We start from the raw sequence: 15,143 nt of genomic DNA on the forward strand, positions 1-15,143 counted from the left end.
CTTTGAATGAGGCCCAAATGCGGGTCATCGATGTAAGGGTGGGTAACGTGGCCTGATGAAGCTTATTAAAACTCAGCCTCCAAGGCGTACAGATTATCCCGACCAATGGCAAACCAATCTTCCTGCAATCCAGGACCTATCTCTACTCCCCCACCCATTAACAAGATAAAATATAGAAATATAGCACTTTGCAGATACTCATATTTTATTTGGGACACACCTTTTTTCCACACTAGGTTTTGGAAAAGCATAAGGGCCTTGCAAAGTATAGATTAGGAACCAGACTGGGGAGTTGGCACTAAAAGTGGCACTAAGTTATCTGAAATAAATTGAAACGGAAGAGGCGATACGGGCGCCACATGTGTAAAAAACGTTTTTAAGTACAACAAGGTGTTTTAGAGTAATGCTCACCTTTCTAGGTTGTACGGGCGGTACAACACGTTTGAGCGCAGTGGTTGGTTGGGTTTTTTCGGCGGCCTCCTGGGTACCGAGGTGGAAGATTGTTCACCCCGTCTTGTCTTATCTTTTAGTAGTGGTGTCTTCCAGGTTGTCGGCGCCAATAACTCCGTATGGTCGTAATTGTTATAAATTATTTTTATTTATAAGCTGTGTAATACGCGTTTCGAGCCCGTACTGGGCTCTTCCTCAGTTACATATAGCTTCACGGTTTCAGGGAAACACAAGGTTTATAAAGTGTGATTTTTGGCGCGAGAAGCCAGTGTTCTGACGTCAGAGATGTAAACATAAATAGTGTAGTAAAAGGTTCATTCATAAAATCGATTAGCGATTAGTATCGCTATGCTTAAAATAATACAATACAGATAAAAACAGTACAATACAAATAAAAAGCATAATGATTTCATACATAAGGGTACATTAAGAAGAAAATGGAGGATTAGGATGAATTGTGGGGGATGTAAGTATGAAAAGATGTGCGCGGATCTGAATGTGTGGATGAGTTAATACAAATAGTTTATTAGGAAGTCCATTAGTAAAATTAATTCGAAGTTAAAAGATATGTACATGTGTAGTTGCATACAGATCAGTATAGGTATTCTTATTGAATACATAAGGGTACATTGTTAGGGTTATTGAATAACCCTAACAATGTACCCTTATGTATTCAATAAGAATACCTATACTGATCTGTATGCAACTACACATGTACATATCTTTTAACTTCGAATTAATTTTACTAATGGACTTCCTAATAAACTATTTGTATTAACTCATCCACACATTCAGATCCGCGCACATCTTTTCATACTTACATCCCCCACAATTCATCCTAATCCTCCATTTTCTTCTTAATGTACCCTTATGTATGAAATCATTATGCTTTTTATTTGTATTGTACTGTTTTTATCTGTATTGTATTATTTTAAGCATAGCGATACTAATCGCTAATCGATTTTATGAATGAACCTTTTACTACACTATTTATGTTTACATCTCTGACGTCAGAACACTGGCTTCTCGCGCCAAAAATCACACTTTATAAACCTTGTGTTTCCCTGAAACCGTGAAGCTATATGTAACTGAGGAAGAGCCCAGTACGGGCTCGAAACGCGTATTACACAGCTTATAAATAAAAATAATTTATAACAATTACGACCATACGGAGTTATTGGCGCCACTAAGTTATCTGACAGATACTCTTTTGGTGTTGCCGTGACATAAACACCCAGGTACTTAAACTTTAGCACAACTTGTCTCGCTAGAAGTGGGTGGGCATGTTCTGCTAGAGTCTCGAAGGGCAGTATGGCAGGCTTTCCCCAACTGACCCCGAATTCCTGAATAAGGGAAGATGCCTGCGTAAAAAGACACTTTTTCTTCCCTCTCGGGACTGGAACTCCTTGTATGGAGGAGGAGGTTCAATAACTATTGCAAATAACTGGGTGACAATGAGCATCCCTGCCACATGCTCCTGTCTAGTGTGAAGCTATCTGATAGTCCCCCATTCACCCTTAGCCCATGCCCAATTTACCAAGGACTGCCAATAGGAACTCCCACTCGATGCTGTCAAAAGCTTTTGCAGCGTTGAGTGAGAGCAACGCCGGCATTGCTACAAGCACCTGTAGGTAAAGGTATTACCGCCTTATATTTTGAACACTGGACCTGCCTGGGTATAAAGCCTGATTGGTCCTCATCTATCAGGTCCGTGATTACCCCAGTCAGCTGGCTGGCTTTGACTGATATCTTAATGTCTGTGGAAAGTAAAGATGTAGGCCGATAAGAATCAGGGAGGCGATGGTCTTTGTCCGATTTTGGCAAAACCATGAAGACCCTCTACTAACACATCTGTAAAGACGGTAAGCAGTCTAGGCAGTAATGAATCCTTGTACTGTTTATAAATCTCTCCAGGCTGGCTGTCTACCCCAGGGGCTTTTTCATTAGGAAGAGAGGCAAGTGCTGTCTTCATTTCTTCCAATGTTAAAGGAAACCTACCACTTAAAAGTGGTAGTTCTAAGACACAGATACATGGCACCATCTCAGGGTGAGCTGGTGCCGGAGCATATTTTCATTAATACAATAAACCCCCTATCGATGATTTATAAGTTATATTAAAATTTGTCTCGGCGCAGCGCACTAGGGCACGGCGCACCATGCACACGCCCGCGCGGCGGATTCTGAAGTTGGGCAGGCTCGAGTGTGCTGGAGAGCTCGGTGATGTCACCGGCTCTCCAGCACTTCAGAATCCGCCGCACGCACAGGCGCGCGGATGGTGCGCTGTGCCCTAGTGCGGTGCGCCGAGACAAATTTTAATATAACTTATAAATCAGCGATAGGGAGTTTATTGTATTAATGAAAATATGCTCCGGCATATTGGTGCCATGTATCTGTGTCTTAGAACTACAACTTTTAAGTGGTAGGTTTCCTTTAAAGGGAAACTGTCATCAGAAATTGGCCTCATATACCACTACCAGTATGTTGCCAAGGAGATGATCAGACAAAGGACAATTATTACAGTGAAGGGGGAGTTTTAAGGCAGGGAATGATTGACTTCAGTGTTAAACTGAACATCTGACTTCAAACTTGATTTTTTGGAAGATTTCACCTCACTGGTTTTTCGAAGTAAAGGAGGCGAAGAGTTTAAGACTGAAGTCAAGCAATCCCTGCCTTAAAACGCCCCCTTATATGTAATTATGGTCCTGCATCTCGGAAAATCACTGATCAAATCTCCTGAAGTCCGAAGCATGTTATTAATCATGGAGAGCTTGACTTCAGTGTTAAAATCTCTGCCTTCCCGACTTTATCAAACCAACATCTCACTTCAAACTTGATTTTCTGGATGATGCCACCAAGCTGGGCCATGAAAGAAACATCACCTAGAAGCTGCTCAGCTGCTTGACAACATACTGGTAGTGGTTGATTAAGCCAATTTCTAATGACAGGTTCCTGTTAAATTTTCTGAAATAAAGTGAAATCACTGGCTATTAGGTAAAAAAGGAACAGGACTGTGAAATATGAAAGAATTACTGACTGTTAATACAACAAAATTACTAACAATGACATTTCTCATTGTCAGTTACACTGCTAAAGAAACAATCCAAAATCTAGTGGATAAGTTGTCGGATCATGTCTGTATGGTTTCCCACTGCAATCTTTATGGAATATGATTGTACTGAAAGGTTAGTTTAACTTTTGGATATAAGCCACGTTCCTGTTATATCAGCAGCCTTGTGATATTAAATATTCAGTGAACCAGGCAACTAGTGTCTTTTTCCCATACTAATACGTTTGACACCACTGCACAGAACTGTTATATAATCAGAGAGTGTGTATTACTAGAAATAAATGACAGTTTTTAAACTCTGAACAGACTGTGGGGCAGATTCATGCCAACTTTCTGGAAGTAATACTTTGATGCTCAAAGCCACCAATGACCAGTGGCGAACAAATAATGCATGTCAGTGTTCTGTCTGCTGTCAGATCTTCTCTAAAGTGATCCTGTCACCAAGGATATCACCTAAGAATCATAAACAGTACATTGTTCTATAATTTACCATTGTTGCTTTTGTAGCTTCTATTGCTTCCACCATTACTCCAAAAACTACTTTTATTCATCCTCTCTCTCCCCTAAGAAAAAGTCAATGAGGCTGGGGAGATCAGCCATGTACTTCCCCACCTGCTTGACTTTATCTTTGGGTAGAGAGAGGATAAATAAAAGTGCAATTTGGAGTAATGGTGGAAGCAATAAAAGCCATAAAAACAGCAATAGAACACTTGTAAAGTACGGAACAATGTACTGTTTGGCGTTTGTGTGGGATATCCTTGCTGACACGTTCGCTTTAAGTTGCATTCTATTTCTGTTTTGACAAAAATCTTAAAATATTTTTTCGTGTACGTGAAAATTTACTACCACAACACTATATAAGGGTAGAAGGCGCAAAACTGCCAAGCATGGAAATGTTTCAAGTCACTTCAACAAACAGGTCGGAAAGTCCCAAACTTTATAACCTCACTAGTGCATTTTTATCATGTAGGCAACATCCACTTGCCCTCCCTCTGGTTAATCGTTTATGTTTGTAAAATATTTCAGAAGTACAGAATTCATTTTCTCATATACTTAGAAATCCATTTCATCCCACGCATTCTTTTCTATCTATGGACTACCTTCTGCACTGACAACTGATAATCGCACACACAACAAATGATGTGCATAGGTGGGTTGAATATACTGTGCTGTCAGACCCACTCCCAGGCATATTACTGTAGTGCATCACCACTGTTACATACCAGCACATACTGGGAGGTTACTCACTGTATTTGTTTCTCAGATTTTTCAACTAAAATAAATCAACAGAGAATTAAATAAAAATGTGGAGTTAGGTCCTTCCCAGGAATCCTGCATGGATCTTTTAATAATCAAATTAGGTTTCAAATTCCAGTTCCTGGCAAAGATGATCTGCAACTATTAGTTCTGAGATTTTTACTCCTAAAATGTTGGATAATGGCACAACTCCAATTAGGACTGTAATTCACTTATGCCATGACCTAATATTAACCCCTTAACGCTCTGCTCAGTAGCTCTAAGGTGCAGAGGTACAGTGAATGTATGAAGAGGGCTCATGGGCTGAGTCCTCTTCATACAATGATGGGGGTTGTTGCATATTGCAGCAAACCCCCACCACTAATAACCGCGGTCGGTGCTTGCACCGATCGCGGTTATTAACCCTTTCATTGCCGCCGGCAAAGTCGCTGGCGGCATTTAAAAGGCGGCAGCGCATGGGCGCCGCCATCTTTATTACGATCGTCGCTCCCCCGAACGTCATTGGGGGGCGGCGATTGGTTGCCATGGTAGCCTCGGGTCTTCGTTTGACCCGAGGCTACCTGGCTTCTGCAGATTCGTTACAATGAGCCAGTGGCCAGTGTAATGAATGACCTGCAAAAATGCCATATATTGCAATACAATATTGCAGTATATGGTAGGAGCGATCTGACCATCTAGGGTTAATGTACCCTAGATGGTCTAAGAAATAGTGAAAAAGAAAGAAAGAAAAAAATTAATAAAATATTAAAAATTCAAATAACCCCCCTTTCCCTAGAACTGTTATAAAACATAACAGTAAAAATTACAGACACATTAGGTATCACCGCGTCCCAAAATGCCCGATCTATCAAAATATAAAAACGGTTACGGCCGGCGGTGACCTCCGAGACGGGAAATGGCGCCCAAATGTCCGAAATGCGACTTTTACACCTTTTTACATCACATAAAAAATGGAATAAAAAATGATCAAAATGTCACACAGACCTCAAAATGGAAGCAATGAAAACGTCGGCTCATTTCGCAAAAAATGACCCCTCACACATCTCCGTGCGCCAAAGTATGAAAAAGTTATTAACGTCAGAAGATGGCAAAAAAAAATTTTTCTTTTTTTGTACACATTCGTTTAATTTTTGAAAATGTATTAAAACGCAATAAAACCTGTATAAATTTGGTATCACCGCGATCGCACCGAAGAATAAAGCTGAGGTGTTATTTGGAGCGCACAGTCAAAGTCGTAAAAACTGAGCCCACAAGAATTTTTCCACATTTGGAATTTTTTTTCAGCTTCGCAGTACACGGCATGTTAAAATAAATAACATTACAGGAAAGTAAAATTTGTTACACACAAAATAAGCCCTCACACAGGTCTGTACACGTAAAAATGAAAAAGTTATGGATTTTTGAAGGTGGAGAGCGAGAAATGAGCGAAAAAACCCTGCGTCCTTAAAGGGGTATTCTCGTCTGGGAACTCACATTCAGTTTGATAAATCTGCCATATATAAACATTTCTTCAATTAGATGTTATTAAAAAAAATGTTCCTGGGTGAAGATAATTTCTAATAAATGTAGTGATTTGGTCCCTTAGAAACAAGACTGCGTCCCTGGATACGGCCACCTCTGCTGGAAGGATTGCACAAAGAAACAAAAATTTTTTGTATGAAATGCCCAGGAGTTACTGCAGGTCCTAGAGCCGTCCTGTAGTAATGAACGCTGAATCCAGGAGGTCAGGCAGGGCTCTATAACGCATCTCTGGCCACTACTGCCAGAGTGTGACGTGGTCGTAACCGAGGAAGCCATCTCGTTTCTAAGGGACAACATGGCTATGTTTATAGGAAATTATCTTCACACAGGAACATTTATTTTTATAACATCCAATTGAAGAAATGTTTATATATGGAAGATTAGTGAAACTGAATGTGAATGCCCAGACGAGAATACCCCTTTAAGGGCTTAACATTATTTAATGAACTATAAAAATGGGTTCTAGTGACCCATGATAGCACATGATTTAGTCTTTTGAAGCCTCTAGGGCAGTGATGGCGAACCTTTAAGAGACCGAGTGCCCAAACTGCAAACCTAAGGCGACGTTTCTATTGCAAGGTGCCAACACAGCAATTTAGTCCAAAAGTACCACAATACCTCTATACAAGAGACAAATAACACTTTGACATCATAAGGCCAACATTACAACCACATAAATAGCATAATTCTGGTTATAAAGACCACTATAGAAAGGCCAACATTACCAATAATAACACTATACTAGAAGCTAATATAGTGATGAATACTGTATTACTGCCATCACTGTTGGACTGGTGTACCTTGGGCCCACCAGAGAAAATTCCACCCTTCATGTAATAAGAAAGACTACCAGACTACTCCTAATTGAAGTGTAAAACATGTTCTATCAAACATTAGATACATAGCCAAAATCGAGGTCCATACATAACTGTAGCATTCAGCCAAGGTTGCAGCCATATATGCGTCCCCACAATGGCAGTGTGAATGCACACTAACTGTGTCCAATCATCACTGGGAAAACATCTTATTATATTACAGTATACTGCGGCTGTAGCTCCATGTATGGCTGTGTACTGAGGCTGTAGCTCCATGTATGGCTGTGTACTGAGGCTGTAGCTCCATGTACGGCTGTGTACTGCGGCTGTAGCTCCATGTATGGCTGTGTACTGAGGCTGTAGCTCCATGTACGGCTGTGTACTGCGGCTGTAGCTCCATGTATGGCTGTGTACTGAGGCTGTAGCTCCATGTACGGCTGTGTACTGCGGCTGTAGCTCCATGTATGGCTGTGTACTGAGGCTGTAGCTCCATGTACGGCTGTGTACTGCGGCTGTAGCTCCATGTATGGCTGTGTACTGAGGCTGTAGCTCCATGTACGGCTGTGTACTGCGGCTGTAGCTCCATGTATGGCTGTGTACTGAGGCTGTAGCTCCATGTACGGCTGTGTACTGCGCCTGTAGCTCCGTGTATAGCTGTGTACTGCGTCGGTAGCTCCATGTATAGCTGTGTACTGCGACTGTAGCTCCATGTATGGCTGTGTACTGCAGCTGTAGTTCCACCCCCACTATAGAGACAGGGCCTCACTCCCACCCCACTATAGAGACAGGGCCTCACCCCCACCCCACTATAGAGACAGGGCCCCCCCCACCTCAGTATAGACACAGGGCCTCACCCCCCACCCCAGGATAAAGACAGGGCCTCACCCCCCACACCAGGATAGAGACAGGGCCTCACTCCCCACCCCAGGATAGAGACAGGGCCTCACCCCCCACCCCAGTATAGACAGACACACACAGAGGGCCTTACCAAGTGCAGCACCATGTCAAGTGTCGGCGAGGATGCGGTGTCGTCACCGCCGGAGCACAGGAGCAGGCTGGAGGCATCGGGACCCCGCGACTACGCAGGCAGCGGGACGGGGCCCAGCAGGCATCGGGCGCCGGGACCCCGCGACTCCGCAGGCAGCGAGGCGGGGCCAAGCAGGCATCGGGACCCCGCGACTCTGCAGGCAGTGGGACGGGGCAAAGCAGACGGCGCGCTAGGACCCAGCAGGCAGCGTGCCAGGGCCGCACAGAAGTTTGCAGTGAACGAGCAGGCATCGGAGTGCACCGGGGCTGCGCAGGTATCGGAGCGCAGGTACCCAGCAGGCGTCAGGGCCCACTTTGCCAAGACTGGGGAGATGGTATGCGTGCCAGCAGAGAGGGCTCTGTGTGCCCTCTCTGGCACGCGTGCCATAGGTTCGCCACCACTGCTCTAGGGTTTTATAAATGTTTTGGCTAGGTGGTATATTTTCAAAATGTCCCCAACCATATTCCAGAAAAACTAGAGAGTGAACATATAAGAATATAACAGAAGAATAAACACTAATTATTAATGTAGAAAAGTTGACCTTTAATAGTGATGTCATCTGTCAACATTGCCATTGCTTCAGCCTTATATTCCCCAGGGAAAATCACCACAGTGTCCCCGCCATAACTGTTCTCTAAAGCAGTATCTAAATTATTATGTTGCTGAATGAGCGTGTCAGGGGAATATTCTTTCACCTATAAAAAAAATACAGTTTTAAAGTTTATATAACAAACAAGGAAACTCAAAAAGATTATAGAGTATTAACAGGTCCATTCTGTCACATCTGCTAAATTATAGAGATGCCCAAATATTTGCACTGAATGTAGTTGAACATGCTCTCATTTAGATACAAGATTATGCTGATTTCTGTTCTTTTTTGTATCATGGTTATATTGTTGCCACCTTGCTATAACTGGACATCTGTCTGTTTTTAAAGGAAATCTACCTTCAAAATCCATCCTGATATTTGAGCAGGAGGGGGCTGTGTTCTTGTTTTGTGGGAGTATTTTTTCCTGTACAAATCGATGCAACATTATTAGACAATAATTGTACAAAAATGCCATTGTCATTTATTTTTGTTTATCAATAAACGTTACCTGATTTAAAAAAAAATCCATCCTGATAAACCAGGGGCACTTACTCATAGATTCAGGCAGTGTGACTGTGGTGATCTTCTTATGTTTGTTATCCATGGCCTCCTTCCTTCTGAAATAAACTTTTTTAAATTATGCTAATGAGCCAGAAGGGCTCTGAGGGGCATTACCAGAATCTATTTGTGTTGCAGCTTCACAGGCTGTGACACTGGGCAAGAGCACTTCCCCCCTACTACTGTGCGAGATTGCAGAAGGCAGAGGGATGTGGGAAGTACTGAGGCAACAGGGTTAGACGTGCTTATGCACTGTACAACAGCTTGCGAAGCTACAGCTTGCAGGGACTGAGACAACACCCCCTAGAACCATTCAGGCTCATTGGCAAATTTTAAAAGTTGACTTTAGGACCAAGAAGGCCATGGATAACATATATAAGAATATGCGTGCCTGGGTCTATGCCTAAGTGTTTATGGTATATCATGATTTTGATGGAAGATTTCCTTTAAAGGGGTTTCCCCACAAAGACAAGTTAGGCCCTATCCACGGGATTGGGACTAACATGCTGATCAGTGGAGGTCTTAGTGTTGAGACCCCCACAGATCGCGCAAACAAGGGGTCCAACCGACCCCTTACCACTCCTCAGACTAATGGAACAGATGGCCGCGCATGACCATTCTGCTCCATTAATCTCTATGGAGCTGACGGAGATCGTTGCAGGCACACACGTGGTGTGGAGGTGGTGTGGTCACCGGAATTATCGCAAATTATTTAATTGCGCAAGATTTTGCGAATATATCAGTGCTTCTGTGCCAAAAATCTCCCGCTATGTTACTACTGTTCTGAAATAAAGAGGTGATATAGGTGAGGAAAACAGCTCCCCGCCTTTAATAAATGATCATTTTAAGACTGGATCTGGATTGTTTTAGAATTGTAAATGTGCAATAGTAATGTGTATAAATATGCAGAAAGGGGATCTATAGAACTCTGTATAGCGTAGTGTCAGACAGTCCTTAATGTACAGTCATGGATTAAGACTATATGTAATTTCACTGTACTCTTGAGTGGCCTCATGATGGAATAGGATCAAAGTGTTCTTGTAGATTAAAGACTTGGCAATAACCTGCAAAGAAAATCAGTAGGATGTTCTATTGTATTTACAAGGCATACATTTACCGGGAAAAGTATAAATTAGTCTTTCCATAAAGTACCAGTGTGGAATACTTTCCCTTGTAATCTAGGCAATATAAAGTACAAGTAATTGTGTCACAATGTTATTTGAAAATGTTTGCAAATTCTGATCTTGAGATTCTGTGGCCTCCTGAATAAGCTAATTTTAGTTTTCTCTTGCACCAAACTATGATTATAATAGAAAAATAAACACTGTAATATTTTCACAATTATTTGAAGGGGTATACCCATCTGGGCATAAACAATTAATTTAATTCACCTGCAATGTATAAACATTTCTTCAATTGCATGTGAAGAAAAAAAAATTAAACTGTGTTAAGATAATTTCCCATAAATGTATCCATGCTGGGCACCGTACCCCTCCATACACAGGGAAAAGATAGGACATGTCCTATTTTTTCCCGTGTTACGGCGATGTGTATCTATAAGGAGAGGGGAGGGGTCAACCGTCCTCCTCTCCATGGTGCTGGTGCTACAGCCCAGCGGACATACGTTCGTGTAAATGCGCCCTTAGCCAGTTGAAGACATTCCTGTTGTTTTTGATAGGTCTAAGGGATTCATGTCCACTACAACATATAACACATTATCCTGAGAACTTGGAGGCAATAAAACATCACACTGCCATGGTAGGGCTTCAGGACCAGGCCTGATTTTTTAAATTTGCCCTGTGTCATTATAGAAGGTTAAACCTTTGTAATACTTTAACATATCCAGGGGATTATGTGATTGTTTTCTTGTCACACATTGTACTTCAAAGTAATAAAAACATTTTGATATCTTTTGTGCTTAGTTATGAAAAAATGGAAATTTGGCAAACATTTCTAAAAATGATTAATTTTCAAAGTTCTAAATTTTCTGCTTATCAGGCAGATAGTCATAGCACCCAAGGAACTTTATAACTAATATTTCCCAAATGTCTGCTTTATATTGGCAGAGGGTTTTATGGACCAATAACTAGAAGGTGGGTCTGGAGATTCATTTCTCCTTATTAGCCTGCCTACAAAAAGAAATGAGTATATGGGGTAAGGGTCCAACATGTGACGTAAAGCTGTATACAAACCTTGTGCCATTTATAGGAAAGGCACGTATGACATGTCTGATATGTGATTTCTTACCATGTCTGCAGTCATTATATTTGCCACAACGTGCATCACCACTTCTCCTGTATCTCTTAAACCTTTTTTACGCCTCAGTATTCTTGGGAAAAATGGTCCATGCGCTCTGTAATTTTCAAACAGTAACAATTACCCGCTCACATGTTTTAAAATAAATACAGGCATCAGAATTCCATTATTTCTAAATATGGTGAAAGATGAATATTGTAAAAATTAACAAAATATTTTTACATAACAAATAGCAAATGGACATTATTGTCAGTTTCAGTTCTGAACACTTGCTAAAATTTATAAAAAGCATGTATGTACTTTTAAATTCTTAAGCATTGTACCCTACAGACATTGATTCTAAGTGTGTTTGAAAGATTTTTATCCTGTTGCTGGCTGGGGAACTAGGAGAGAGCACAGCCGCGCTCTCTCCACGCCCCGGCTTAGACGTCATGGTCGGATCTTAGTTCCCTGGCCGGCTTCAGGAGGAGGCATGCATAAGTTAAAGTCCGTGGAAGCGGAGAGGAGATGTGCTGCAATAACACGCCATGATCACCAAATAGTTTGTGAATATGTTCATATCCTAAAGCAGTTGATTTGTGAGCCCCAGTCATATTCATACTGAGGTCCTATCCCAAGGACATCTCTTTTAACATAAAAACCAAAATATATCCTTGCCTCAGTAAGGCTTCAGTACTGTAGGTAGTGATTTGTTAAGAAAGTGCAGCCAGGCACATAAGACACATAAAACTAATGTATACTGCACAATGGGCACGAGGAGGAGGAACTTGTTAAAAGCAATGAGACTAAATGTGAATAACTATTGCAAGTCAGGACAAGTGTGGGAAATACCTCAGAAACGTGGTGTGAATGTCCATCTGCATGTGTCATCTTATAGGTGGAAATCATACTTGGATTCTCAAAGTCAATTTAACGAGGTCAACAGTTTAGAACAGACAATTATAAAAGGGCAACTATCATTTTAAAGAATTTTTATTAATTGTGTTCTGGGATAGATTTTACACATTTATTATACAGTACAAAGTTTTAATTTTTTCCATCAATATGTAAAGTCTCTCCTTGCACTAAACACTTCCTGTTACCTGGGTTACTTAACTCCTCATGTATCCCCTGTCCTCCCATTGTGTCCCTGCTACATTGTTAAACAAAGATGACAAAGAAAACAAGTTCAAGTAAAGGAAGGTAAAATAAACCCTGTAATATAAGTGGTAAGAAACATGCATATTTCTTTCATGGTTCAATAAAGTAACACAGTGCTTCAAATTTGTTTACCTGAGTCTTAAATTTTCCCAAATTTTCAATATGCCACTTAACATTTGTACTTCATAGTATTTATTCCAACATTCAACAGCTTCTGAAACTGAGGGATCGTCCTTTATCTTACTCTGAAATTCAATCAGTTCTAAACGCTTGTTCCTGTATTTCTCAAGGGTTCTTTTAAAACGCTGGGCAATAGGAGGAGGAATGTTCCCATCTTGGATGTCACCAAACCTAGAATGGTAAATATCACCATTTTATCTATTTGTGCTTGAAATCAGCATGTTCAACAAATTTCTTGCATGATAGATAGATAGATAGATAGATAGATAGATAGATAGATAGATAGATAGATAGATAGATAGATAGATCGATCTAGTGCTGTCTGCTTTTTATTTTATTTATCTACAAGAAAAAGTCTCTAATTTGATCTAAAAAGACAAAGACAACATATGTCTTGAAAAGATACATTTAGAAACACTGCAACAGACACAACCCACTGGCTAACCTTTCAAAAGGGTTTGCCCATGAAAGAAAGTTCTCAAATTTTAATCCCCTTGTGATGTTTACGCAATAAAGATCATTTTTAACCCCTTCCCAACATGTGACGTAATAGTACATCACACTTCGGGTGCATGGAGAGGGCTCATGGGCTGAGCCCTCTCCATAGCCAGTAATTCTTTTCTGCATATTTTTGGGCGCCACCATCTTGACGAGGATCGTCGCTCCCCGTGTCATTGCTCATCATCTTCCGAAGACCCGAGGCTGTTTTTTTTTTTTTAAACAATCTTTATTGAAGTCAAAAGGCATACATATACACTTATAGTACATTGTATTAGTTACATTCTTGTATACATTTCGACTTCATTTTATTTACATACATGTATACAATGATCAGGTAAAACATGCCATTTTGGCATAAACATAACCAAACTAACTATACAGAAGTCAGACAAAATTTTGTATACTACACTCTGGAGTTATAGGGGCAAATTTGCTAATTCTTTATATTAATTAAGTAACTAAGAAATTGCACGTCAACATGGTGATTTGCCTTCAATTTCAAAGTGTACTGATGCTTTGTAATATATTGATACCAGCCACAGTTCCCATTTCCCATAAAATGATTTTGGGTTACCCTCAGAAAAGGCAAGTAGTTTTTCCATAATACAGTTGTTGTTTACCTTGTTTGTCAATTCTGTAAAATTTGAGGCTGTTTTGTTTTAACCCATTGATTACATTGTGCGAATATAAATAAATATAAATAAACAGTAAAAATCATAAACACATTTATGTCCGAAAATGCCCAATCTATCAAAATATAATAATGGTTTTTCACTGTGTTTAACTCTGTAACGGAAAATAGCGCCCAAAGTCAAACATTTAACTTTTTTGCCATTTGAATAATATAAAAAATTCAATAAAAAGTGATCAAAAGGTCGTACAGTACTAAAAATGGGAGCAATGAAAATGTCATCAAAAGTCGCAAAAAAAATGACACCACCCACACCTCCGTACACCGAAGTATAAAAAAGGTATTAACGTCAAAAGATGGCAAAATAAAACATTGTTTTTTTTAATTCTTGTAAATGTATGAAAACATTGTAAAACCTATACAAATTTGTTATCCCTGTGATCATACTGACCCAAAGAATAAAGTATACATGTCATTTTGGGCGCACAGTAAAATCCGTAAAATCCAAACCCACAAGAAAATGGTGCAAATGTGTTTTTGTAACCAATTGCACTGCATTTGGAATTTTTTCCCCGTTTCCCTGTACAGGGCATGGAATATTCAATACCATCACTATGAAGTGCTATTTGTTACGCAGAAAACAAGCCGTTACACAGCTCCGTATATGCAAAAATAAAAAAGTTATAGATTTTTGAAGGTGGGGAGTAAAAAATGAAAATGCAAAAATGAAAAAGGGCCTTGGTGGGAACCCATTAAAGGACACCTGTCATCAGGTCTGTGTCACTTGTCCTGTCACTACAACCTGTTGGAGCAGCTCACAACAGGGCCGGTTCTAGACAAAGTGGGGCCTTGGGCAAAACTAAAATCGGGGCCCCTAAATAAAACTATGTTATGACCAGTCACAGTCAGTAAGAGGATCCCTTTTGTATGGTAAAACAATATGGGAGAATTTTATGGGAGATAGATATATGATAGGGAGATTGATGGGCAGCACGGCGCCTCAGTGGTTAGCACTACAGCCTTGCAGTGCTGGTCAACATCTGCAAAGAGTTTGTATGTTCTCTCTGTGTTTACGTGGGTTTCCTCCGGGTCCTCCGGTTTCCTCCCACACTCCAAAAAATTACTGGTAGGTTGAATAGATTGTGAGCCCC

General features: G+C 40.6%; 2 protein-coding genes across 2 annotated transcripts in view; one reads left to right on the top strand and one right to left on the bottom strand.

Moving 5' to 3' along the window:
• Positions 1-15,143, top strand: part of LOC140105093 (speedy protein C-like) — a 99,458-nt gene that overhangs the window by 33,746 nt on the left and 50,569 nt on the right. The window lies entirely within an intron of this gene.
• SHCBP1L (SHC binding and spindle associated 1 like) overlaps positions 1-15,143 on the bottom strand; it is a 40,194-nt gene that overhangs the window by 5,396 nt on the left and 19,655 nt on the right. Inside the window, exons 5-7 of the mRNA XM_072127768.1 lie at positions 12,813-13,031; positions 11,532-11,637; positions 8,679-8,832 (exon numbers count right to left, since the gene is read on the bottom strand). Coding sequence (XP_071983869.1) covers positions 8,679-8,832; positions 11,532-11,637; positions 12,813-13,031 — 479 coding nt within the window. The remainder of the gene's footprint in view (positions 1-8,678; positions 8,833-11,531; positions 11,638-12,812; positions 13,032-15,143) is intronic.

This window comes from Engystomops pustulosus, chromosome 10 (genome assembly GCF_040894005.1).
Source record: "Engystomops pustulosus chromosome 10, aEngPut4.maternal, whole genome shotgun sequence".
In the NCBI taxonomy this organism is placed as follows: Eukaryota; Metazoa; Chordata; class Amphibia; order Anura; family Leptodactylidae; genus Engystomops; species Engystomops pustulosus.